Source organism: Podarcis raffonei, chromosome 3 (assembly GCF_027172205.1).
Source record: "Podarcis raffonei isolate rPodRaf1 chromosome 3, rPodRaf1.pri, whole genome shotgun sequence".
Taxonomy (NCBI): Eukaryota; Metazoa; Chordata; class Lepidosauria; order Squamata; family Lacertidae; genus Podarcis; species Podarcis raffonei.
The window spans coordinates 53,841,156-53,866,240 of NC_070604.1; the positions used below are offsets into that span (position 1 = coordinate 53,841,156).

The 25,085-nt window shown below is 42.2% G+C and overlaps 1 protein-coding gene across 3 annotated transcripts; it reads right to left on the minus strand.

Annotated features, from left to right (window-relative positions):
* Positions 1-2,152: 2,152 nt before the first annotated feature.
* On the minus strand, positions 2,153-22,195 carry TRAF3IP2 (TRAF3 interacting protein 2). 3 transcript variants are annotated; one of them, XM_053381693.1, is made up of 11 exons: positions 21,999-22,195; positions 19,192-19,264; positions 17,969-18,035; positions 15,577-16,332; positions 12,040-12,229; positions 11,089-11,285; positions 10,135-10,223; positions 8,759-8,827; positions 6,104-6,220; positions 3,814-3,888; positions 2,153-2,741 (listed from the first exon to the last, which is right to left on the minus strand). In XM_053381693.1, exons 3-11 carry the CDS (start codon positions 17,982-17,984, stop codon positions 2,595-2,597), a joined length of 1,656 nt encoding a protein of 551 aa, XP_053237668.1. In that variant the 5' UTR covers positions 17,985-18,035; positions 19,192-19,264; positions 21,999-22,195; the 3' UTR covers positions 2,153-2,594. The 3 variants fall into 3 exon arrangements, with proteins under 3 accessions (XP_053237668.1, XP_053237667.1, XP_053237665.1); XM_053381692.1 differs by lacking the exon at positions 19,192-19,264; XM_053381690.1 differs by lacking the exons at positions 19,192-19,264; positions 21,999-22,195 and having other exon boundaries at positions 17,969-18,077.
* Positions 22,196-25,085: the final 2,890 nt, after the last annotated feature.

Here is a 25,085-nt window from a genome sequence, read left to right on the forward strand (position 1 = left end):
TCCAGCCCTTTCCTTCTGCCTGCATCTCTGTCTTGTCTCTGGCTTTGTCCAAGCTCCGCTCACCACATTTTGTAGAGAGAAATCTGTTGGAGTGAGGGGCTGCTTTTGTGGCATGCAAGCAAGGAGATGGAGGAGGATTCATCCTGCCCTTTGCTTCGTCAGTTAATTGCAGTAATGTGATTGAGCAATTTAAGTCCATAACACCTGGTGAGAGATCGTCTCATTCTTTAGGACAGAAAGAAAGACGCCATATGTTTTGGCTGGTTTAGGTTAGCTCCTTATCTGGTTAAAGATAAAAATCATGAACATGAAGTGTTTGTATATGCCTGTTTATCTACAGGAAAAAAAATGTATTTTGTGTCTCATTTTTTAAGTTTGCATTTTAAAAATAAAGTTTAGTTAATTTTTAAAAACATTTTAGTTTCTTTAGTTTCCTTGGATAAAAACAATGTCATTTATGATTGTGTATGAGTATGCATTCAATAAATATTCACCTTAAAAGAAAATTCCCCTGGGTGCACACTAATGAAATGTTTGGTTCATGCCTATAGGTACAGTGCAGCACTACAATGGATCATGGGACTAATAGGGTACTTGTACCTTTTTGGAAGTTTCCTGTCAGCTGCATCTCCTCCATGTGAAATCTAAGGACTGATGCAGAGATGCAGCTGCACTTGCGCGGCCCCCACTTGCAATGCTCCCATCCTATTCAGAACAGTTTTTAAAACAAAAACCTATAAAACACACTGTATTGTATTTTTAAGGTGTCAGAGACACGCTTAACTGTATGAATACACTATGTCCCTAACATTTTTATAAAATGTGCCCAAAATGTATGGGTATTTAGGGGTTTGAAGAGAACAATGAAATTGGCATTCAATTTGGAGTTAGAGGTTTGTGTGTGCGTCAGCTGAAATACTGTTTTGAGAGGGGAAACTGCACTGCATTAGCTCCTATATAAATCCAATTACTCTTGGTGGGCGGTGGGGGAAGACACATTCTCTCATTCTAAACATGCTCTTGTGGCAACTTTCTACCTTCATGATTACCCCAGATCAATAATTTCTGCTAGGTAAGAATGGCAACCTTAATGTACTCATTAATTAACTGAGCGCTTATCTCATTTGTTATGTTGTTATTTACATGGAAAAATAATGGATTTGGGCAGCAAATATATGGTAATATTTCTTCTTCAACTCCTGGCATGTTCTGAGACTCATTTTCATAATCTATACTATCGGGCCTCCTTTCCCCTTTCACACTAGTTTTAATTAAGTCAAACCAGCAGTAAACTTTTTCCAACCTATTCCATGTTCAGCTTTATTCAGAATGAAGTTCTGAAGCTGAACTTACTTCCCAATATGTTGCAGGTTACAGTCTAAGGGCAGAACTACTCAGAATGCTAAATCAGTCATAGGTGGTGTTTATTTATTTATTTTTGTAACGAGCAATAGTTATGGAACCCCAAGTTTGATCAGTACCACAACACACAGGGAGGTGAGCTTTAAGCCTTATCATCCCAGTTGCAATCCTGTAAAAAAAAACCTCATGCTTCTATTAGGCTTGCGGTGGGTTGGGTAAGCTTCCATCACTTGTTGAACAAGGAATGTAGCCTTTAACTGTCCTCCACCTATGTCAACAGCTGCCTTCTCAATAAAGATCCCTCGAGTTTACATACAGTATCCCCAGCTGACACTGGTAAAGAAATGCAGTTCATGGAGTTGTCATGTCACAGGATAAGCAATTCTGCATGTAATAGGGGAGACTGACATTAGAGGATGCTGTTTGGGGGAGTAGCTGCATGTCAAGTGTAATGTGCAGCTCTACCCTAATAAGTGGTAGGGTATTCAAATAGAGCACAGATGGTGCTTGACCTGCGTTTAACAGTTTATGCTGCCCGAATCCAGCATAAAATCATTATGCTATGGTTCACAGCCAAACCAGCAAAGAAAACTCCATGATGTATGAAAAAGATTACGCACACACACACAGACACACACACACACACACACACACACACACAGAGAGAGAGAGAGAGAGAGAGAGAGAGAGAGAGACCCATTAACCTTGGGGAGGGGGTTAATGTCTGTGTTTACCCACAATTAAACTGTTGAAACACTCATGTCTTTCTCTACAGTGAGAACGATAGCAATCCATATGAAAGACCAGAGTTTTATTGTGTATATGAAATGACTGCAGGAGACCATTGCACAATGCAAGAACAGCTGGCCAATAATAAAAGGAACCCAGAGGAAACAGGAATGCAATTGTTTTGCTTATTACAGTGCCACTCACTGTACTAACTGGCTGTGCCACAGACTTCGAAAGCAAGTTGCTAGAAGACAAAGCGATGAGACATTATTTCCATTTGCAGTTTGTTTAAATATTGCCAGGGAAGCAACGTGCCTGATCAGTTGCAGAAGGAAACATTCAGAATAAAAGAAAACACATGGGCTTGCATTAACCCAAGACAATTCTAGTGTGTGTGTCTGTGTGCACATGCTGTTCATCACCCTAGAAGGGGAAGCCAGGAAAATCCTGGCTGCCAGCCAACAGTTATACAACGATTGCTTCATATGCACTTTAATGGACATTCATAAAGGCACAACCTGGAGAGTGGGTAGAGGTCCTATCGGAGGAGCAACATATTCCTCTTCTCTCAGCAACCGCAACAGAATGTTCTTTTTATTTTGGGGCCAATTGTAGATGTGAGTGTTCTGAAGCCAGGTAGGCACATGCTCCTGTGGGGGAGGGGAGGGTGGAAGGCAGCTATATTAAATTCTGTTCTGTATTTCAGCTTTTCAGAAACCTGAAGGAATCACAGTCACAGGCATATACCTTCCCCTCCCTCCCTTTCTTAAGAGCCTTTGCCAAAACACAAGCAATTAGTCATGCTTTGGGTCCCCTCTCAGCTTATGGTGCAATTTGAATAATTCATTGTAGAAATCACCTGTGTGAAACATTGCTGTCAGCACATTGTGGCATTAACCATCACTTACTTTTAATGCTCTTTAACTGACATAAAGTAGACATAGTCCCAAAATGCACTCCCCAGCCTTCAAACTGAGGGACAATGGAAATTATTTTACATCACCACATTCATTTATAGCAGAACCTCCCCTCCAAGTGAGGAAGGCACCCCGAGGAGGCAAGCAAAGTTCCATGGAGAAAGAGGATCTTGTAGTAAGTGATAACTTCTCCCGTAATCACACTTGAGGAGACTGCTGACCCCCCCCCCCCCGGCAGTGGATCCCCACTAATCCAAATGGTTGGAGAAAACAGCATTCCTACAGCCTGATCATCTCAGTGGGATTTGGGAAGAGGAAATTGGGAAAGAGTTGATACTTGGTTGTGAGATTTCCCCGTATGGCACAAAGATGGGGACAAAGGCAGTTTGCTCTGTTCCTTTTCTAAAGGCTGCTGTGAGATTGCTACCTATCTTTGACAGGACCAGCAGGCTGCATGAACACAACTGCATGTAAGGTCTCTCCACAGCTGCTCATCAAACAGGTGTTTGGTACTATATTGAGCAGAGGGGTTCAAAGCTACCTCATATATAAGTTCAAAGAGGGGAAATAGAAACAATGGGTATATTCCATCAAAACAGGATAAATTGTGCCAGTCACGCTGAATAAAAAGCACACTACTGAAATCAAACTAGACCTTTATCTAAAAATGTTATGAAGCATTTGTCTAAGGTGCCACTTCAAATACTAACATGATTTTGTTCAACATTCAAAAAAGGCTTTTGAAGGTTTTTGTCTTGGGTTGTAAAAAGAAATAAAAATAGCATGATTAATCAGTTTTCTTTACCTTTTTTGCATTTGGGAAAAGCACAGGAATGAATCTAAAGTTCATGCTTCCTTGCTGTATAAACTCTATTTGCATCTAAAATATGAAAAACAACATTAGCCCAAATATAATTGTAAGAATTATGCATTCTTATCCTCCAACCATTCTTTGTGCTGGAGCCCATTTCTACTCAACTTGTCTGCTGTATCACATTTCCTGAATCCAGTGGTTATGCTTCACATGTGCAAGCCTGTTTGTGTAGGCCTCTCCTTCAGCACTGAATTTCAGAAGCATCAGGGTGGTGCCAGCTGTTTCTTACACCAGGTCAGAAACTACATGCCCTGCCCTGCTCAGCATTCTCAGCTCTTGACAGTGGCAGTCACACATTTGGAGGTGGCAGAACTGTGCCTCGTTCCCCTTTCCCCCTCACCTCCACATTGCAAGTACATTTGTTGCCGTGTGCAGGCAACCCATTGATGCATATTCTTGACTGAAGACCCCTAACACTATGTTGAATTGTATTTTCTCATCTGCTGTTTAGGTATACTAGAAAATGATATCTAAATCTGTGTTTTAAATAATATAAAAAAGAAAATTAATCAGTTCCTTACTACAGAACTTGTGTTTTGTTGACAACGATACAGAATAGAATTGTATTTGATTTCTGAAATAACCTTGACTTTTGACCATCTTAGGGGTTTAATTTCCCCCTGTCCTAATTCAATTCAGATTGATTTCCGAGCCCCCTAGAGTCCATCTCTGGTCTGAAATGAATCTGGATTAGTAACAAGTGATGCTCAGGATCTGCTGTACACACACAGGTGTTTCCTAGGCTTTGGTGAAACCCTGTGACACTAGGCTTGTAAGTTGGTTCTCCAAGCTACTTCCCATGTTTCAAATGAGTATCATGAAGAAAAGAAAGGGGTGCTTGACTTATAGCTCAGAAATTGTATCAGGATCCGAGTTCCCCACTGTCCCTTCCTTGTGTGCTGCCAAGACATATCACAAATTTTAGATATTGCAAATACCAGTTGGGTATCTGGGTGAAGAGTCTGGTTAATCTTAAATCACCAGCCATAACTAATCATGACTAAGTCCTACTGAAAGCAGTGGAATATGACTTAGGCTTACATAGCTTTTGCTGAACTGTGCCTTTTGATTGATTGATTGATTGATTGATTAAATTTATATACAGCCCTTCATCAAAAATGATCCTATGTTGATGCAAAGCAATGTTGGAAGAAAGAAACTAGGTTCTATCCAGCTGCATTATACAGTAGACCGAAATTAATGGACCTAAGTTAGTACTGTCCATTACTTACAGTGGTTCTAATCAAAGTGGACTCATGTTGGATAAAGTCCACAGACACTATTGAAACTTCTGCCCAGCTCAGTTGGTTACAACATGGTGCTGATAATGCCAAGGTTGCGGGTTCAATACATATACAGGCCACATACATATTGTGGCACATACAGGCCACATACACATTCCTGCATTGCAGGGAGTTAGACTAGATGATCCGTGGGGTCCCTTCCAACTCTACAATTCTATGATTCTAAATCAGGAAGCTTTTTCTCCTGTTAGGAGTGTTCATTGTAACAATGTTTGAAGAAATTATGCCTTTCCCTAACAAGACTTGTGCTTCTTTTTCACAGTCTGGCTCTATGTTTTTGTGTCACGTGAAGAAGTCTGATTCACTGGTGGATGTTCTTTTACTTAATACTGTACTTATCTCCCAGCTGAAAGAGGAACCAACTTTGTTGGCAGCTTATTTGATCTGATCAGAAGAAAATCTAGAGAGACTTTGTGAGGGTGTGAGCAAGCTGAGTTTCTGTGGCAATGGGAGGGCCATAAGGGAGAGCAGATCAAATGAACGGAGACAGAGAATACACTAGCTCAGATGGGAATTTCCTTCCCCGCTTGCCCCATGCTTATTTTCATAGGTCAGGCAGTCAGATTTACTGTTGTTTGTGGATTCCCATCTCTTTCTGGAGTGAATCTGTATGAGGAAGTGCAGGCATGAGATAAGCTCATATTAAGGGACTTGGGGAAAGGGTATAAAGGGATTTAAACAGGCTGCAAAAGCCATAAAGAAAGTCAAGCAGCCAGTCATATACATTTATCTCAAACAGAACTTCTGAGCAGTCGCAAGTAGCACTGCTTCTAAAAAACACTCAGTACTAACAGGGAACACCAACAAAGCGGCACTTAACTGCAGGACTGATGAAGGACAAGACACAAAGGGCAGTTATTTGGGAGAAGGGAAGCTGCAGACCTCTTTTGAAACAGCAAGCACATGTCCTCACTTACCATCCTGTGGATATACTTAGTATGTAAGCCATGCTCATCCTTGTCCAGCTGGGATTCAGCCCCTTCAACATCCTGTTTGTATTTTGGACTGATTGCTATGATTATCATCACTGTCTTCTGTCAGGGAGAAAGACGCTTTTATGAAATTGTAAAATGCAGTGTGGTTGGGCAGAGCAGCTTGGAAACCTGCCAGTTTGTATTATACGTGATCTGATGTTCTCTGGAAGCATAAGACAATCCAGTGCATTTTGGCAATGAAGCAAAACTAATCTCTGCACACTGTATTTCCTCATACCAGATTTCCAGCCTCTCTCTGCTAGTAAATTTTAACATACTTTAAAATGGAGGGGGGGAAAATACATTTTAGCATTGACCAGGTTATCTTCCAGAAACATAAATCTAAAAATAATGTATGCATAAACAATGCACCATTACTGTTTATTAATTGAAACTCTATCACTCTTTCTAGTAGAATATGTTCAATATTTCAGGAGAATCTGAATTCTATGCTCAAATAGACCATGATTTGTGACCTGTATAAAATTGTGACCATTAATAAATATCCTTACTTTTGTTTCTGTTTTGTACCTATTGTCTTCTGGTTATGCCGCCTGCCTGTTTGTTTCCAGACTGAATATAAAGTGCTGGTTTCTTCTTTTAAAGTCCTAAACCATTTAGGATGACCTAAAGGCAAGGGAACCCCCAGGAAGAAGAGGGCTCAGAGCCAGGGAATTGGTGGTGGGACAACAATATGTGGTCAGAGGAAAAAGAGGGATCGCACTGGGAGGAGGAGGTGTCGGAAGCTGAAGAGGCAACAGGGTTTAGTGAGCAGGAAGAGGCTGTGGCAGCAGGCAGTCCAGACTCAGAGGTGGAAGCAGAGGCTGGAGACGATGGGGACCAGGAGACAAAGATGAGGCAGGCTGCATAAGAATCCAGGAACTCTCCCCCTCCTGCTGTGACCAGCTTCCCACCTCCTGGTCTCCCAGAACACACAGAGGAATGAAGAGGGTAGAGCAATGAGAGACAAAATGAAGGAGCCTTAGGCTGCTGGGGAAGGAACCAGGGGAGGAGCCTTGGAGAGCAGAGGGAAGGCAGGGACCTTCAGTCCTCACAAATGCCCCATTGAGGCAAGACCTACTCAGAAGAGTTGCCTGGATCATTAGGACTGAGCTGTTTTATTTCTTTGAATAAAGATTTAACTTCACTGACATCAGGTGCTTTTATTGTTTTATTGCTGACCTGCACCAGACTCCAGCTCCTGACAACGAGCCTGCCTGAGCATGAAGATCAGTCCCATAGGCCCTACTGCCTGGTCCACTAAGAAGATGAACATGTACTAAGGACATGGCCTTTTCAGTGAGGCTCCCGTATTTACAGAATGCCCTTCTACAGGAAGTTAATATGCCCACCCTCGTCACTGGTGATTTTTAAAAAGAACCCGTAAGAGCTTTTTCAGTCTGTGCTTTAATTGCTGTATCCAGAAGCAGTTTGCCAGGTGGGACAGAGCCACAACACCAGCTTCTTGGCAGGTGAGTCGCCATGCTGTCGTTTCTGTCACCTCCCTGTCCAGGTAAGCATTAGTGGCTCACAGCTGGGAAGCTAGCTTAGCAACTGTGCCCCACCAGCTTCAGATTGTGTCTTGATTAAGTTTTACTTTTCATTTGAAGATGTATAATGAGGATTTTAACTGAATTTTGTTCATACACACACACCCATACACACACCCATGAGCAGCCAATTCACCTTGCTGAAACATTTTTGAGCCTGTTTTCACGGTTTGGGCCCCTGGAAAGAATTTGTTTATTTTTAAATAATTAAAGCGAAGGCACAATTCTGCCTTCAGCTGTACTCTTAGCACTAACACAATGTCATTGTGGAATGCACACAGCTTGTCAACAGTTATTTTAATCTTATGTAGGTCCTCCTTCCCCAAATGCTTTAGACTGCAAGCCTAAACTCCATTTTGCCAGGAGTGAGCCTCCCTAAATTCAGTAGAACTTTACCTCTGAGCAGATAGGCTTAGGATTGTGCTCTTTCGTTTGTGATCCTAAAATACTTAGCAGTATCTTCTATGCAAAGTCTCTATGTCAACCAGTGTTCCAAAATGCATAGGTTCATGAGGAAATTTGGAAATGGAAAATGTTTACAAACTTTTTTCAGACTTCCTGAGAAGACTGGGGTGGGGTGTGCAATGGACAAAGAAAGTGCACCCACAAAGATGTTGGGGCATGGCTGGCATAAGCCCCCCTCCTTCCCCATGTATTTGGAATGCTTGAAAAGGCCTGATGTATTTTATTTTGTTTGCATTTATAAGCTAAAAACACAAATGTTTTTGCTTCTGCATGCAACTTATAAAAACCTAAACAAATAAATATGTAGCTAACACAGGCATTTTACAGATCTATGAAAGCCAAGTTCTCCTATCTCAGAAGGCTCACATTTTAAATTAGACAGAATGGGTGGGGAGGCAAGGGTAGGAACAACATGAATAATTAAGTCACAAGGGGGGCAGGAGATGCTTCTGTTTCAGTCCTGGGTTCTTACCAGTATTGTCTTAAGGACTGATTCCTTAAGGAGCTTCCTATGCCCAAAACTGTCTTTGAGCTGCCTGTGGAAAATGCTTCTACAAGAACCACCTTTCCCCCCTTTACTTACATCACTCAGGTAGCGTTCCATCCACTTGATAATGTCAATACCTCGAACTGTGTCCTCAAATATATCAATCTATAAGAACGGGAAAATATTAACATTTCTTCAGCTCTGTGCGCAGAGGCAACTATTTCCATCAATACAAAGAAGATTCTCGAAGTATTTCCAATGCATATTGAAGGCATATGACTTCCCTCAAAGAATCCTGGGAAGTTTAGTTTATTCTTTACAAAGCTACGATTCCCTGCAACCTTAAACTACAGTTCCCAGGATGCTTTGGGGGAAGCCATGCTCTTTAAATGTTTATTCGATGTGCTTTGAAGGCATAATATGGTTCTACCCTCAATGTGTAGTTTCCCAGTTCAAAAGTTGAGGTGCAAGTGTACATAGTCTAACAAGGCTCTCTATTCACAAAGAGCCAGGGCATTTCTTGCAGCTTGGTAAGTTTCTGCTAGCAATATCACAGCTGACAAGGAATCTCCAGGGACCTCAGCTAATTATTTTCCCCTTCTGTCACCTGAGGCCGACTCCAGATGGGTCTTTGACAGCAGGTGTATTCTGCAAAAACCGTATACACTTTCAGTGTATTTTAATGGTTTTGTTCTGGACCTCCTGCTCCTCCTGCTTCAAAAATGTTCTTCTGTACTACTGCATTATTGACTCTGTACTGTCCTCCTCTGATTCCATCCAATCCTTTGTTTCAATTTCCACCATCTGCCTTCCCCTCCATGGTCTTTAGCAACACTGAGCCATGGCTCCATATCACCTTGCCTAGTATTCTGCAAGATTGAACCCCAGTTTGTCAAAAGTGGCAAAGAATCACACCTTTCCCCCTCTAGAAAAAAGAAGCATTATTCAGAGTTTGTGAGGTCATTCCATCTTGTCCCCTGTGCTGTTGTGTAGGATTCTTGTATTCCAAGACAGTTCACTGCCTGGGGTTTCGGCTGTGATGCAAAGTGTAGACCCCTGTTTAACCTTGAACTCCTTCAGTGACCTTGAGGGAAAATACAGCCCTATCCACACTTGCCCTGAAGCCCTATTGAACACAGTGTGACTTGCTTCCAAGCAAAACTGCATAAGCTTGTGTTGTACAGGTGATGTAGAAACAGTTTCAATGTTCCAAAGGATTGTCAGTACAACCTTACTCCACTTAGTGTATTACATAAACTTTGTGTTGGAATTTCAAATACACCACTTAAGCCTCTTCCCCCCTTATTCATATATTTAGGGTTTGAGTACATGCCCCTGCATACAAGATTGTTCCAGCACAGGCAGGAACATTAAAAAGGAAGACAAAGCTTTAAAGATATAGACAACCGATTTCATACATTCTTGATTGAATTCCAGCAAAGGGAAACACCCTTCCAGAATAGAGTACTTACAGCTGTCTGAAATCCATTTACAAACAAAAAGTTCACAAATTTCATGACCTCCTCAGCTGTGTCCACAGAGTAGGTTATGAAGACTTTACCTAAGAGAGATGATCAAAGTATTGTTCAAAGTACTAGAAAAAAAGCGCTTGCCTTTTCTTTGTTATACTAGCACAGAGCAGACAATAAGCTCTATCTTGTTTGGTTTAGATAATAGTCATAATAATTTATTACTTATACTCCACCCATCTGACTGGGTTATTATTTGTACAATGGAGCTGAACTGGCTCAGTGTCTTGTGATCATGCTAGGCATCTCCATTAGAGACCTCTAGAATACCTTTAATTTGTCCCATGTCCCTGCTCTGAAAAGCAGAAACCCTCAGAGTATATGACACTTTCAATGGAAAATGCTCCTTCTCCAACCACCTAATGATTCCTGGACCCTAGCGTTAAAAAATTGAAAGTTCATAAATATGACTGTTATAAACCATGAAAATGTCACTTCCTCCTCCAGGCACTTCCTCCTAATCCTTCTAGCTGTCTGTTCTCCAGATTAATTGCATGGTGCCTGCTTAACACTTTGAACTGCATGCTACTTTGAACCCCAAAATGTGGATGTGGTTAAATCAAGGACATGGGGAGTAGCAAGACCCTCAGGCCTAGCAGAGTTGTATCCTGGCAGTCTCCACCTGGAATAGTTTCAGGCCCTTTAAGGTTATAGCTGGGCTTCTGGTGAAAAGGATCCACTTCCAGGACAACTAGAAGAAACCAATTTTAAAAGGTCATGCCCTGGTGTTATCTGCTGTTAGGCTGAGGCAGCACTAGAAGTTGCTGCGATTAGCAGGAGAGTGTGGTTCTATGTATGCATGATTCTCCTAGGACTGGGCCATCCACTTTCTTCACTAACCAATGCTATGGCTTTATACACAATTTTCCAAACATGGCGGTGGGGGGCGGGACTTACGCAGCTCTTCTGGCAAATTACTTGTCCTCAGTGTTCCTCTGACTGCAAAATTACTTGGAGGCCTTGGGATGGCAGCTGGGCATGGTGGGCCATTAGGCTGAGCCATGGAATCAGAAGGGCACCTATAGATGTCCTCATAAGCGCCATAAGCCTTGGATGATGCTCCACCATGCAGTAGTTGGTTCTGAAACTGGCCACTAGGAAAAACATGAAGAGTCATTATAAAATGTTAAAAGCTGCTGATTCTAACAGCACATGTGTGAGGCCTGTTTTTAATGAGAAAATTTTCCTTTTATGAAAAAGGCACTTTAGCAATAAAAAGGTGGCTCAATGCATGACTGATCTCATGCTGTCAGCTCCTGAAGAGATCACAAATAGCCTAAGAGAGTCTCTCTAGGAGGCCCTCCAGCATCTTTCCAGAGGCTGCTTAAAGATCCACGAGCCCCACACTAAGCCCAGGGCAGGGAGCATGTGCCACTAGCCCCTGAAGAGACCACTAGAGTTCTAAAAGAATTCTGTGGCCAGTGCTTCATTATTTTAGCTTTTAATTTTGTTTGTTCTAATATCTTAAATTGCAAAGTTCCTGCAGTGCATTGGCCGAAAACTGGGTTATAAATGTAGCAAAAAAGAGATAAACGTACTCAGCATTCTGAAAAACCCTCTCTGTGTGATATAAAAGCAGTCTGGTACTGTGAATCACCCAGGCCTTTAAACCAGCTCCAGCTAGCACAGTCAGTGATCAGGGATTATGGGAGCTGTAGTCCAAAATGTTGGAAAGGCACCTGATTGGGAAGGCTGTTTAGACCTACTTTAGCTGCCACAGTTAAAACAACACCTTATGCATACCAATAGCACCACTGCTACAGTCAAGACAGCCTCTAAAAAGCTTGCATTAGCTTCTGCCAGCTTCTTGCTGATGAAATTTTCCAGTGAATCTCAGGACAAACTTACTACAATCTTTGAAATTCTCCAGAAGAGCTCTCTCTCTCAGGGGGCCTTTCTTCATTGCATTTAGGAGAAGGAGGACTGGAATAATTTGGGATTATTTGCCGGCCAGGATGGATGGCTCTTACACAAGGGCCAGGAACAGGAAGCCGTGGTTGAGGTGGATGTGCGAAGTGTTGGTAGCGTGTTTGCCCATCTAAGAGTAGAAAAGGAAAACTTGAGCCACTGCATAGTTAAGTCACCTTTGAACAACAGAATTTAACAAAACAGCTAATGAATATGATCAAACTACAGTGGTACCTCAGGTTAAGTACTTAATTCGTTCCGGAGGTCTGTTCTTAACCTGAAACTGTTCTTAACCTGAAGCCCACTTTAGCTAATGGGGCCTCCTGCTGCCACTGTGCCACCAGAGCATGATTTCTGTTCTCATCCTGAAGCAAAGTTCTTAACCTGAAGCACTATTTCAGGGTTAGCGGAGTCTGTAACCTGAAGCGTATGTAACCTGAAGCGTTTGTAACCCGAGGTACCACTGTACAAGTTTAGCACATTGCACCAACTAGAATTCTGTCACTTTAAGCAGAACTTCCAATTTGCTGAAGGTGATGCCCGCGATGTAGTGGCAGGCCTTAAAGTTCGCTTCACTAGTTGAGTGATGGAAATAGGTTCACAGTATACCTAATGGGAATGATCCACTTTTTTACTTCCAGAAAAGGTTAGCAGTATGTTGCCTCACTCTGGAAGATACGGCAGATTTGGAATTGAGAATCTTGACGATTAAGAAAATTGCCAGTGTTGTGAACAGACTAAAATGGTGTGAAATAAAATTATGAGCATCAATACTGTAGGGTTGTTTTTGTTTAAGTTCACAGTGCAATCAGGTTTCTCTCCTTGAAAACCTTGGGCACAAATCAGCCAAAGTCAAGCATTTCTACTAGGAATTTAAGAATGTGCTTCACTGTCCCACTGAAATCAATTCGTTAGTTGTAGATAGATTGTGTTTTTTTCCATGGTTTTCTTACTGTTTTAGATTTTAAGAAAACACCTGGCAAAATTAAGCACTCTTTCAGCAAACTAATGAATAGGATAGAGGAAACCCTTTGCATACTGACACCAAAGGAAGCATTTGATTTTTTGATTGATTACTATAATCCAGTTTGATTATGAGTTATAGAAAAGTGGGAAACAAATGTTGGAAATAAACGAATAAATAAATGAGGCTTACTTCTAGATCAGTGTGGGGAGGATTGCGGCCTTAGACGCCATGTTAACTCATTGAAATGAACAAAGTCTCAAAGTGCTTCACTATGGTGTGATCATAAACTCAAAAAGCTACAAGACTCGTGACGGAAATGTAAGAACTAGGAATGCTCCAGCTCCAGCAATTTATCTTGCCCTTCCTTCCATGGGAATATGAGCTGGTTTCACCTCCAGCAATCACATACCTGTGATTTGAATACTAGGAACTCCCTTGCAAAAGTAACATTCATTTCAGAAGGCATTATCATTGAGAGAATGCAGCTGAAATGCAGTGCTGAGTCTATTATGAATATGAGAGAGCAGATGCCCTGGCTAGATGGCTGCCTGGGAGCACAGCACACTAGATTGTTTCTGTCTAGAAGGTGCACATTAGAACACATTAAGTACAAAACCCTATTGTGAACGATGATTGCCCAGTAATCATTGGAAGTGTGAAAAGCTGTCAGGAAGCCATTTTATGCCTCGTAGAAGATAGGAAGTTAGTAAGCAAAATACTGCCTCCAGCTCTGAAAAAGTATGTTGGTTTGGGGTTTTTGTGGGGTGGGGGGAGGCTCTTGAAATATGGCTCAAATTACATAATGGCTCATGTTTTAAAGAAAGTGTTGTTCAAGTAGCACTGTTAAACTAGTATATATTTAACAGGGCGAGAAATGAGGGGGTGGTGTAGTCTGGGTCCATTTAGCAAGTAATTTTTGTCTTTATGTTCTAGGTTTCCCTTCTTAGCATGGAAATTGGGGTGATCAAATCTGATGTGATAGTGGCTCAAACTTTGAACATTTCCATGGAAAGGCACGATGAACCAGACTGTCCGAGGCCTGGGGATTCCTGTGCATTTTCAACTATCCTCCTAATTATCACTTATATCTTTTCGAATACAGTGGTACCTCGGGTTAAGAACTTAATTCGTTCCGGAGGTCCGTTCTTAACCTGAAACTGTTCTTAACCAAAATAACATTTTAGCTAATGGGGCCTCCCGCTGCCCCGCCACACAATTTCTGTTCTCATCCTGAAGTAAAATTCTTAACCCGAGGTACTATTTCTGGGTTAGCGGAGTCTGTAACCTAAAGCGTCTGTAACCTGAGGTACCACTGTATCATCATTTCTCATCATGGAAATTATAAATCTTCATCTAGTGCAGCTTTTCGCAAGAACGTGGCACATTATGGGCACGGGGTGGGATTGCTTCTAGTCGGAAGCATCAGAGTGCCAGAATGCAGGGATGACACGAAAGAGGACATGGCATCCAAATATCTGTCAGGTAACAACACTGGCAGATGGCTATAAAAGCCATAAGACCCCCAGGGAAGATGAGGCACAGTGAGGTGGGTAAATTCACCCTAATGGGGAATCTAAAAACAGGTATAACTTTTCACAGAAGTGAATGAAACTTGCAGCCCCTTCAGAGTGTGGAGCCTGATAAACTGTAGGCAGATACCCATAGGGGTTTTAATGCAGGAGCAGGGCACCTTTCACGTTTCCTCCCCTAAACACAGCCATTGCAATTTCTGCAGTACAGCATGAGCCTGGGAACTGAGGGAAGGCAGGGGTGTTGAGGGAAAGAAATGTCTACATTGATTTGCTCAGGGGAAGGAGGGGTGGAAAGTTAGCATTAATTGCCAGGAAGGACTGGGTTGGTGGAGGAAATGTCACCCTTAGTAAGGCCCTTGTTACTCCAAGGGTCAGTGGGGGCGGGGGGGGGGGTAGACCAATTCCCACCACAGATTTTTGGGGATATGTTAGAGATCTCTCCATAGGAGAAGGCATTTAATGGTGCAATCAGAAATGTGAGAACCTTCCCCAAATGACCCTGATTTGCCTTGTAATTTTGGGTACATACAGAGTTCATGCATACCCTTAGTCTAGTTTTAGCAAGTTGATAATAGGAGAGAAAACTATTGAATCTTCACATTCTGGCAGAAAGGAAGGAGAAAAATGATGGAAGTGATTAAAGAATGAAAAAGGGAAATATAATATTATCAGGACAGGAAGTTATAGTAGAGAAAGGCTAGTGTCAGATCACAAAATGTGAGGATTAGATTAGCAGAGATTTCTCGTTCAGAAGTTTAAACATCTGAACTGTGCAGCTGATTTGTTGAATGGAATCCCCAGTCTTTATGAGGTCACTGGTATAGCTAAGAACTGCAAACATAAAAGTGGATGGCAAGAAATGCTAGAAGCCAGAAGCACACGTTTCTTATGATTAAATATAGTTGGAAAAACATTGTGAAAAATTCTCTAAGCTACTTAGGGAAAAAAGTATTCTGAATACCTGACCAGTTAACTTACATGGATTCTGGCAATGTAAATCCCCAGGAATGTAGTATCTAGGATGCCACTGAGATTGTGGGGAAGGATGGGCCAGTTGTGGGAACACAGGATATGGCTGAGGGTCCATCTGCGGTAACTCTCTGGACATCAGAGGCCTTGGAAGGTCTTGGAGGTTAAAAACGGAAGTAAGTGGCAATGGAGGTTCTAGCTGCCTGATGCCCATAAGATCCACAGACTGAGAATCATATCCTGCATCTTCTGTTCGTAGGTCTACTGGTGGTCTATTACATTGAGTTTGGTTTAGATTTGCATTCTCCTGACTTTCACCAGATGAATTTTGGTAAATGTCAGATGAGCTTTGTTGCAGACCACTAGAATTGTGTCCAGTGTCAGGAGAATCAGCTAAAGGCCTAGACCTCAGCAGCTGGTTCCTTTTGTCTATAGATAAAATATGAAGTTCTGATGAAGTTGTTGATTCAGTGAATGGACCAGGAGGTATCTCCCTTCTAGAATCCTGGCATCGTTGCAGGTGATTGTGGTTAGACGCTTCCAGATCAGCATTATTATAATCCACACGATTAAGGTGCTTGCAGAAACATGATTGCTTAGTCAATGAATGGGAAGCCATTTGAGATGGATAAGATCCTATGGGCACCAAGTTCTCTATATTTTCACCAGAAGGGTCCAAAGCCTCTTCCAGTGAATGCTCTGGAAATGGCGACCAATCTCCAGTTTCATCATGTTCAACTGGTATACTTCGACCCATCGCAGCACCTAAAAACAGAAAAGAAATACAGTATAAAGTGTCTGTTGATTTGTTATGCATAAAATACAAGCAAAGATGTTTGATCTTGTGAACAACTTGGATAGCTCAGTTGGTTAGAACATGGTGCTGATAATGCCAAGGTTGCAGGTTCAATTCCTATACTACTACTACTACTACTACTACTACTAAATTTATTTATACCCTGCCCTCCCCGGCCAAAACCGGGCTCAGAGCGGCTAACATCAAATATATAACATATTACCATAAAAGCAATCAATTAAAATACATCCTAAAATCAAATCAGAATCAAAGTGAAATCCAATCAGATGGCAACCTGCAAATTAGGGATGTGGACCTTAAATGCTCACCAGGCCTAACTGTTTATACTGATCTTGTATGAGCCTGTGAGAAAAGTTGGGGGGCCACTTTCATGCAAATTCTTATAAGGAGAAAGGGGGAGTCAGACTGGACCCTGGCCAAAGGCCTGGCAGAACAGTTCCATCTTGCAGGCTCTGCGGAAAGATGTCAGAACCTGCAGGGCCCTGGTCTCTTGTGACAGAGCATTCCACCAGGCCGGGGCCACAGCTGAAAAGGCCTTGGCCCTGGTTGAGGCCAGTCTAATCTCCTTGAGGCCCAGGACCTCCAAGATGTTATTATTTGTGGACCGTAAGGTCCTCCGTGGGGCATACCAGGAGACTATATGGGACAGCTGGATATTCCTGCATTGCAGGGAGTTGAACTAGATCAGGGGTTGGCAAACTAAGGCCCGGGGGCCGGATGTGGCCCACTGGGCTCATTAATCCAACCCGCAAACCTTGCGGACCCTGCCACCTGCTTGGTCAGTCCGTGCGCTAAACCGGCCCAGTGCAGAAGCCTCGCCGCGCGGGGACTGACTTCTGTGATGCTGGCGCAGCTTCTGCAGCCAATCTGAAGCTGAAGATTCCTCTGGGTGATGCTCCTTCCTTCTCACTGAGGCAGCCACGTATGGCCAAGAGCCGAACGGGAGGAAGCAGTGGTGGCGGGGAGGCTGCCTCCACCACCCAGGCCAGCGGCTTGGGCTCTGCGCCTCGCAGAGCCCTTGCTGAGGAAGAGGACACCGATGCTGCCAAAGATGAGGCAGTGGTGGCGGTGTGAGTGGCGGCGGCAGGGGGTCCTTTCAGGAGAGGGGGGACTTTCGGGGGGGTGCTTTCGGGAGGGGGGATGCTTTTGGGAGAGGGCAGGTCTGGCCCCCCCCCCAGGTCTGAGGGACAGTGGGCCGGCCCCCTCCTGAAAACGTTTGCTGACCCCTGGCTAGATGATCCCTTCCAGCTCTACAATTCTATGATTCTGTGCTCAGATATCTGCAAGCAGAATTAAGGTGGGCACAAGCCACATTGAGTGGCCCCTCACCCCCAATCTTTTTGTTTCATACCCAGCCCTCTACCCCTGTCTTCAGGTGAGGTGTGTGTTTTTATGCCGGTGTTGGAAGGCATTTGGCATTCTTTCAAGGATAATTTTTCACAGCAAGCAGCACACTGTTTACCCATCTCTGATGTGATTCGTGATTAGACAGCCAAGAGATTACGATGCATTTTATCGTCACTGGTTGAATGGCTTTTGAAGAATTAAATTAACTCTGCATAGTTGTGGAGCAAAAATACTAACCTGTTAGGGACGCCATTTCAATATTTTTTAAGAAATCCGTCGATAGATGTACCAACTGCAGATGCAACTGCGCAGGGGAAGACAAAAATATCATAGCTGAGGATCAGAGCAAAACTCTTGATCACATTGATGTCTCAATATGGATTCTTAGTCTAGTGGCAGCATTCCTATCTAGTCTTCTGTACCACAGATGCTGTGTTGGTTTGGCTCCTTAGAACCTGGTGTTCTGGTCTATTTTTTCTATTTTATTCTTAAAAGTGGGTTCTGACTAAAAATAGGTTCATAAAAGGTTCATTTATGCAATATATTGTTTGTGACTGACTCCAACACACCACACATCTTTTTTCAATATGATTTTATTTATAAGATAGTTCCATTCTAGCTATTACACCTTCCCAAAGGACCTTTCATACTTTTTAGGGTCTCTGATACACAAATAATAATAAATCCCCCGCTACTAAATATGTATTTAGTTTGACACTGTCCTCCATGGTATAACACTTCAGAACAAAGAGTTAATACTTGTTAAGGACATCCTACTTTAGCTCTCCTGCGTTTTCATTTTACAGCATCCATTTGGGCTCTGGGTGTATGAGTAAAATACCCTGTATTTCATAGCTTGTGACTTATCTAAATTAGCAATTTCCAATTCCATATTGCATCTCTTTTATGGAGGCAATAAACACATAAAACTAGGTAGGGGTGAGAATATTCTTTGTTAAACTCCTTAGAAGTTTTAGTTACAGTTAAGAGATATGCATTTTGTTACATAAATTTGCCACAGAATGTCCAAGTATGGAGTTGGTGGCAGATTTGGATTGGAAGGTGATGCAGGAGAGGGAGGGTGCAAGCCTTTGCCTTTGCACTATAGCCCCAAATCAAGCCAGTGCCCTCCGAAAGCTGCTATTACCCACAGATGGAAAACCTAAAGGACTTAGGATCCTAACAAGTGTTTGTTTCTCCATTCTGACCTGTGCAGCTCTCTGGTCCAAAAATCCGTGCGTTTAATTTGAGGAAGCACATGTTATTCATGGTTAATTTTTCTTGCCAAGTTTGGAAGAATAATAATGTGTTCCAGTAGAGATGATTTGATGTGTTCCTTCAAGCCTCACTCATTTTGCAGTTGCATAAAGGGAAAAGTTCAATATTAAAACTGAAACAAATCCAATTTAACTTCTTCAGTTTCTGCTGAGGAGAAACCACTGAAAACTGCCTGCACATACCTAGAGTCCTGTAGACTTAAACTGTAGTAACCTCCACACCATCAGAAATAATCACTTAAAAATGTATTTCTCTCTGGAGGAACATAAACAGGCATGATGAAAATCTACTCCTAAATGAAATACAATAGGAGATCTGCTGACTGGGTCAGAGAACAATCCTGTCACCCCTCTTCCTTCTTTAACCTCTAAAATATCAGGCTGAATCTCATCCTTTCCCAAAGGACTGCAAAACCAAAAAATACATGGAAAGAAAAAAGGACCCATGAGTAGCAGAAAGTGAGATCAAATGGACACTGCAGCTAGACAATCACTCTACAATTTATTTTTAAAATGAATGTTTTTTGTTTCCTTTGTTGCTTCATGGTCACGATGATGTTTTATTGTAACTGCAGAGATGTTGGAAGAGAATATAAAAGACCCAGGAGAACATTTTCATACTGTAGCCTCAGCTTGAGGAAAGTTCAATCTGACTTTTGTTTCCAAAGGATTGGGGCAAAAGTAATTCAATCCTGGTTTAAACAGCTCCCACTTCTGTCTATAATACGGTCTTCAACCTTCCACTTCCCAAGTCATCTGAATATACAATGAATATATCAGTGTGGCAGGGAAGTAACAATAGTGCTGCAGTGCCAATGTTAAAAAAAATAGAGCAGGAGACTCTTAACCTCAGGGTCGTGGGTTTGAGGCCCACTTTAGGCAAATGTTTCCTGCACTGCAGGGGGTTGGGCTAGATGACCCTTGTGGTCCCTTCTAACTCTGCAATTCTATGGTTTATTTAATTTATTATTACATTTCTACCTCACCTTTCCTTCAAGGAGCTCAAGGTGGCATACACAGTTCTTTCCCTTCCCTGTTTTATCCTCACAACAACCCTGTGAGGTAGACTAAGTTGAGAGAGCATGACTAGCCCAAAGTTCTCCAGTGAGCTTTCCATGGCTAAGTGGGGATTTGACCCAGGGTCTCCCCGGTCTTAGCCACACACTCAAACCACTGCACACTGCTATGAAAACTTATAGCACTGATCATCTGTTCAAGGCATGCATATGCACAGATACTTGAAAGCATGGGAACATAGGTTTTTGCATTATACTGACTTACACTCTTGAACAGTCTAGCTCAAAATTGCCTGCATTAACAAAATTTAGGATCTATTAACCCCTATGTTTTCTCTCCCTTTCCTTGTCAAAACTACATTATGCAACACAAATTCCTTCTGCAAATTGCTCTGGAGGTCTTCAGTGAGAGATTTGGCAGAAAACTCAAGCTCTTGTGAGTAGGCTGTTCCAAATCTGAGTTGCAAAAGGCCCAGACAGAGAGGTGGTCTTAGATTTGGCCTGTCAGTATGGTTGAAGGACTAGGAAACACCAGAAGCAGGGGAGCAGTTTCCACTTAGCTAAAACAAAGAGGCACAGCAATGTTGATAACTAAATGACTGTGCCAATGGATAACAGTCATTCAGGCTTCCAAGATGTGGTAGATGAGTAGTAAGAGAAGCAGATGCTAATAACTAGCTAATAATTTATCATGGATGAGTTCATATTGATGGCTGAAATGCACAACATAGGTAATAAGATTCAGCATTTAAGAAAGATCACATCTTACTCTCATGCTCAGTTCCAAATTCACACTGCTTAGTACAATTCTTCACATAGATTTTTTGAAATCTGTGTAGTTTCCTGCTTAAAGGCTTGTGTCGGCCTACAAGATTTCCAAAGAACAGGCCTCGCTAAACCAGCCTGCTTTTGATTAAACCTTTTCTGACAGGAAGAGAAAGAATGCACAGTGAAGAATGGCGTACTAGGTAAATTCCTCCCACTTCAAAGGCCTTCAGTTTCATGCTGTTTAAGACAGGCCCATAGCTAGGATTCAGGCTTGTGAAGAAAAGAGAGGAAGCAGACTATTGAGTGTGTGTATATATATATATATATATATATATATATATATATATATATATATATATAATGTGTGTGTGAGAGAGAGGGGGGGCAGAGGGAATAAGAGAATTACACTTGCCTTCATATGCTTTTGTCACAGCATTTTTCTTAAATTAAAAAGGGTACAGGACAAAAGACGCATGTCCAAAAGAACTATTCATCAATCTCACTATTCAGCTTTCAACAGCACTCAGTTCTGCATATTTCATAGAAACATTTAGCAATCTAAGGCATGGAACCCTAGCGACAACCTTCTTCAGCTATAGGTCTGTGACAATGTCCCTCTCCCATAAAAAGTGTGTGTTGTTTATTAATGTATTTCTATTTGTTATCTTGTATTATTTATTAATCTCTGACAACTAAATCCACTAACATTACTAATTTGCTTAACCATTTAACTAGTAGCAATCACTTGTGAGCCCCGTAAAAACACACCTTTTGAAAATACCAAATCCATTACAAATTGGAAGCCATACAGAGGTTGACACTTCTCACACCCATATGTTTAAGTAAGCTCATTTTGCATTGCATATACGGAGGAGCAGAAGAATCGCAGCCATGGTCTCTCAACCTGTGAGGATCTGCTGTAGCAAGGCCTGACATTTCCCCACGACAGTACTGCAGATGTACAGGACAGCAGAAGCAAACTTTCTGTGTTTTCAAAATATTTGTCTTCCCCACTGATAATCGGATAAAGCTACCTGCAAAGTGGTCACCAAAGCTCTTAAGCACAGCCCTTTTGCTACTGGAGAGAATTGGCAACCAAGAAGAGCACACCCAGACAGAGAAGAACAAACCACATGAGAGAAAGTGGGTCAGCAGCTAGTGAGAAATATATAAGGAAGTGGGGTGGAAGGACCTTTGAGAACTTACCTTAGACCCCAGAAGATGACTAGGGAGGCAGAGAGGACCACCCTAGCCTTGCTAGGGTCCTTCTTCTCTTAGGACTTCTTCTCTTCCCCTCCCTTTTCTCTCTCTCTCTCTGTTTTCCTCTGCCTTCCTCTGCCAGGTAAGTTGCTGAACAGGCTTCGTCTGTACCAGGAAGTAAAACAGTCTATGCAAATCACACAGAAACAGAGTGGGACGCCTCTTTCTGAAAAGCCCAGAGGGCAGACAAGGGGGGAAATGCAATCGATAAGAGAGCAGAACGAGGTTAAAAATTGACTAGAGATTGTCTAAGGAGGCGAAGCTCTTTTTCTTTCAGCTGTTCGGGGAAGTGGGAGAAGAGGGGATTCTACTTTAATTTCTGACAGAGAAGAAGTATGAAGATCTTCACTTTGTGTTACAGAGTGGGAGAAGGTAGAACAGCTGAATCAAATATTAGTACATTAGCTACAAATACGCCACTACATTGTACAATTCTAAATGCTAATATGAGAGTTTTCAGGTTAGGATATGATGGGTGTTAATTTTATTGTTGAAAAGTGAGGAGTACATCAGTGGGCTTGGTTTTAGGTGCCGTTTGTAAAAATGTGTGATTAAAAAAACAAACCCCAAGCAACAAGACTTAAACATCTTTCAATATAAAGTATATAATTTAAAGTGGAACATAGCACAAGAGCCTGGTTTTAATGTGGCCAATCCTGGGAAACCTAGAAAAGCTGTGTGCTGGCAGAAGCTTGTGGGGTGTCTTCCCCCACCCCCATCTCTGCAGCAGAACTACAGAAGAAGCTGCACCTATTCCATCAGATCAGATGCAGTCAACGTGGTGCCTCTCAGACACTGCTGGACTCCCAACTCCCATCAGCCCAGGTGAACAAGTGAATGGCCAAGAATGATGGGAGTTGCAGTCCAACCACATCTGAAGGACACCACTTTGGCTTCTCCCACATCGGATAGTATCCACGTCCTCCTGAAGGTGGACAGTGATGGCAGGAGTGTGCACTGTTGAGTGTTGCTGCACAAAGATGCATAGAGAGCCTTGAGACAGCCGTGTCAACTATTCCCCTCTTGTTTTTTTCCGTTTGGAAGCTAGACAGGTGGGTGAGGGTTGTATGGAATTGCTGACTTGGCCCCATGTGGCTGAGGCATTTCAGAACCCTTCGCCACCCAGATGCCAAGCATTCCTCTCCTTCCTAGCAACTTCTTGGATGATCCCACTCACCTCTACTGCTTCAGTGTTGGGAAGAAGACTGGCTGATTGTCATGCTTGTCAGACGACAGGGCCTGCGCTTGTCAACTTTGGCCCTAAGACGGAAGAGCATTTTTGTTTTATTATTTGAAGCATTTTGAGCATCTCTTTAAATGTACTTATTCTTTGATTAAATCAGTTAAAAGGAATATGATTAACGAACTAAACATCTTTAATCAGTGGAAGGGCCTCAGCAAAGAGCAATGGTGATTAGAAATGTGAGGAGAGTCTTCATTCTCCATTTTGAAGAGTACTTACCTTGTTCCTGTTTGCTGGTGAAGTGGGGAAGCTGAAATGAAAAGCATCACAATTTTCAGCCTAATTTTTGCTAGTAAGAATATTTTGCTATTTATTATTTAAAGAAAATGGTTATAGTTGTGCATGCAGGACTGGCCCAAGATGTTTTACTGCCTGAGGCAAAAAACAAGCCCCACACCTCAATTTCATATACAGAAGCTGACCGGCCTGACAACTTTATTATTACTTGACATCTTTCCGCAGGGCCTGCAAGATGGAGTTGTTCCGCCTGGCCTTCAGTCTGGGCCCAGTTTGACCCCCCTCTGTGGGACCCTGTAAGTTACCTCTTTGGCCCTTTTATCGGCTCATGTGGGACCAACATGGATATCTGGCCCTAATGAATACTTGAGGTTCCCGACCCCTATGGTTGTAATTCGTGGGCAATCATTTAATTTTATCCTGATTCTAATTTTTAAGCTGTATTTTAATCAATTGTTCAGTTGTGTTTTAATGTATTTGATATTTGATATTAGCCGCCCTGAGCCTGTCTTGGCTGGAGAGGGTGAGGTATAAATAAAAATGTACTTACTTACTTACTTACTTACTTACTTACTTACTTACTTACAAGAGGCCAGTGTCCTCCCTTGTGTTGGTGAGCAGCAGGCAAGCTTTGGGCAAGGCAAACCACCCCATGGCACATTCCTCTCTGTCCTCTAACACCTCACCATTGTTTCCTTTCCCTCAGCCTCTGCTGCCTGAGGCAGCCATAACAAATGGTAGGGATGGTCCTCTGTGTATGTATTACCTCACAGTATTTTTTAAAAACACAATTCATTTTGATAAGCCCAGTTCAGGCATTCTTCTTGAAATTAAATTTATTGTTCTCAGGAGCTGTATCTTTTAATACTGTACCACCATTGTTGGAAATGGTAGTGAGTCATATCTAGCAGTGAGTCATTTAGAGATTATTGGACAGGTAAGATACATGCACAGGTGGAAGGCTGAAAATTAAAGGTGCTTTGCAAATCATAAATAATTCAGTGACCCTCTTTTATGAAGCATGAGGCCCTTCAGAGCTAACTTTGTGGCTTGTTTCCTGGCTTCTCCTATAATTATATTGCCATAGGCAATAAAACAAAGGCATTGTGCAGTAGGTTGAGGGAAGAACTTAGCTTTGGCCTTTGGATTAAAATCAACCTTTGTGTGGCTCATTATGTGGCTATTGACGTTACTGCATATCAATCTCAGTCCTCAGAATTATACAACACAATCCTATACATGTCTGTTCAACAGTAAATCCTATTATTATTATTATTATTATTATTATCATTATTAAATTTGTATACTGCTCTTCATCTGAAGATCACAGGGTAGTTCACAACATAAAAACACAAAATGATAACATAAAATACATTTAGATCATTCCCAGATAAATATGTACAGGGATTGCAGCCATTGTGACCTGCCTAGCTGCTGCTTCTTCTTCTTCGGCAATCACTCGTAGCCAAGTAAGATTGCCTTCCGTAAACATGGTTTTAACAATGAGTCCGTAAGTGACTGTGGAGGCCAATTCTGGATCCACACGTCCTTCC

Excerpts from the sequence above, each read along its gene's own strand:
- TRAF3IP2 (XM_053381690.1), bottom strand. The coding sequence starts at position 18,062 with ATGATATTTTTGTCTTCCCCTGCGCAGTTGCATCTGCAGTTGGTACAT. Across the intron at positions 10,224-11,088 it reads TAATTTGCCAGAAGAGCTGC|GTAAAGTCTTCATAACCTAC; the intron begins GTAAGTCCCGCC and ends CATCTCTCTTAG. Across the intron at positions 3,889-6,103 it reads CTAAGTATATCCACAGGATG|ATGCAAATAGAGTTTATACA; the intron begins GTAAGTGAGGAC and ends TTCATATTTTAG.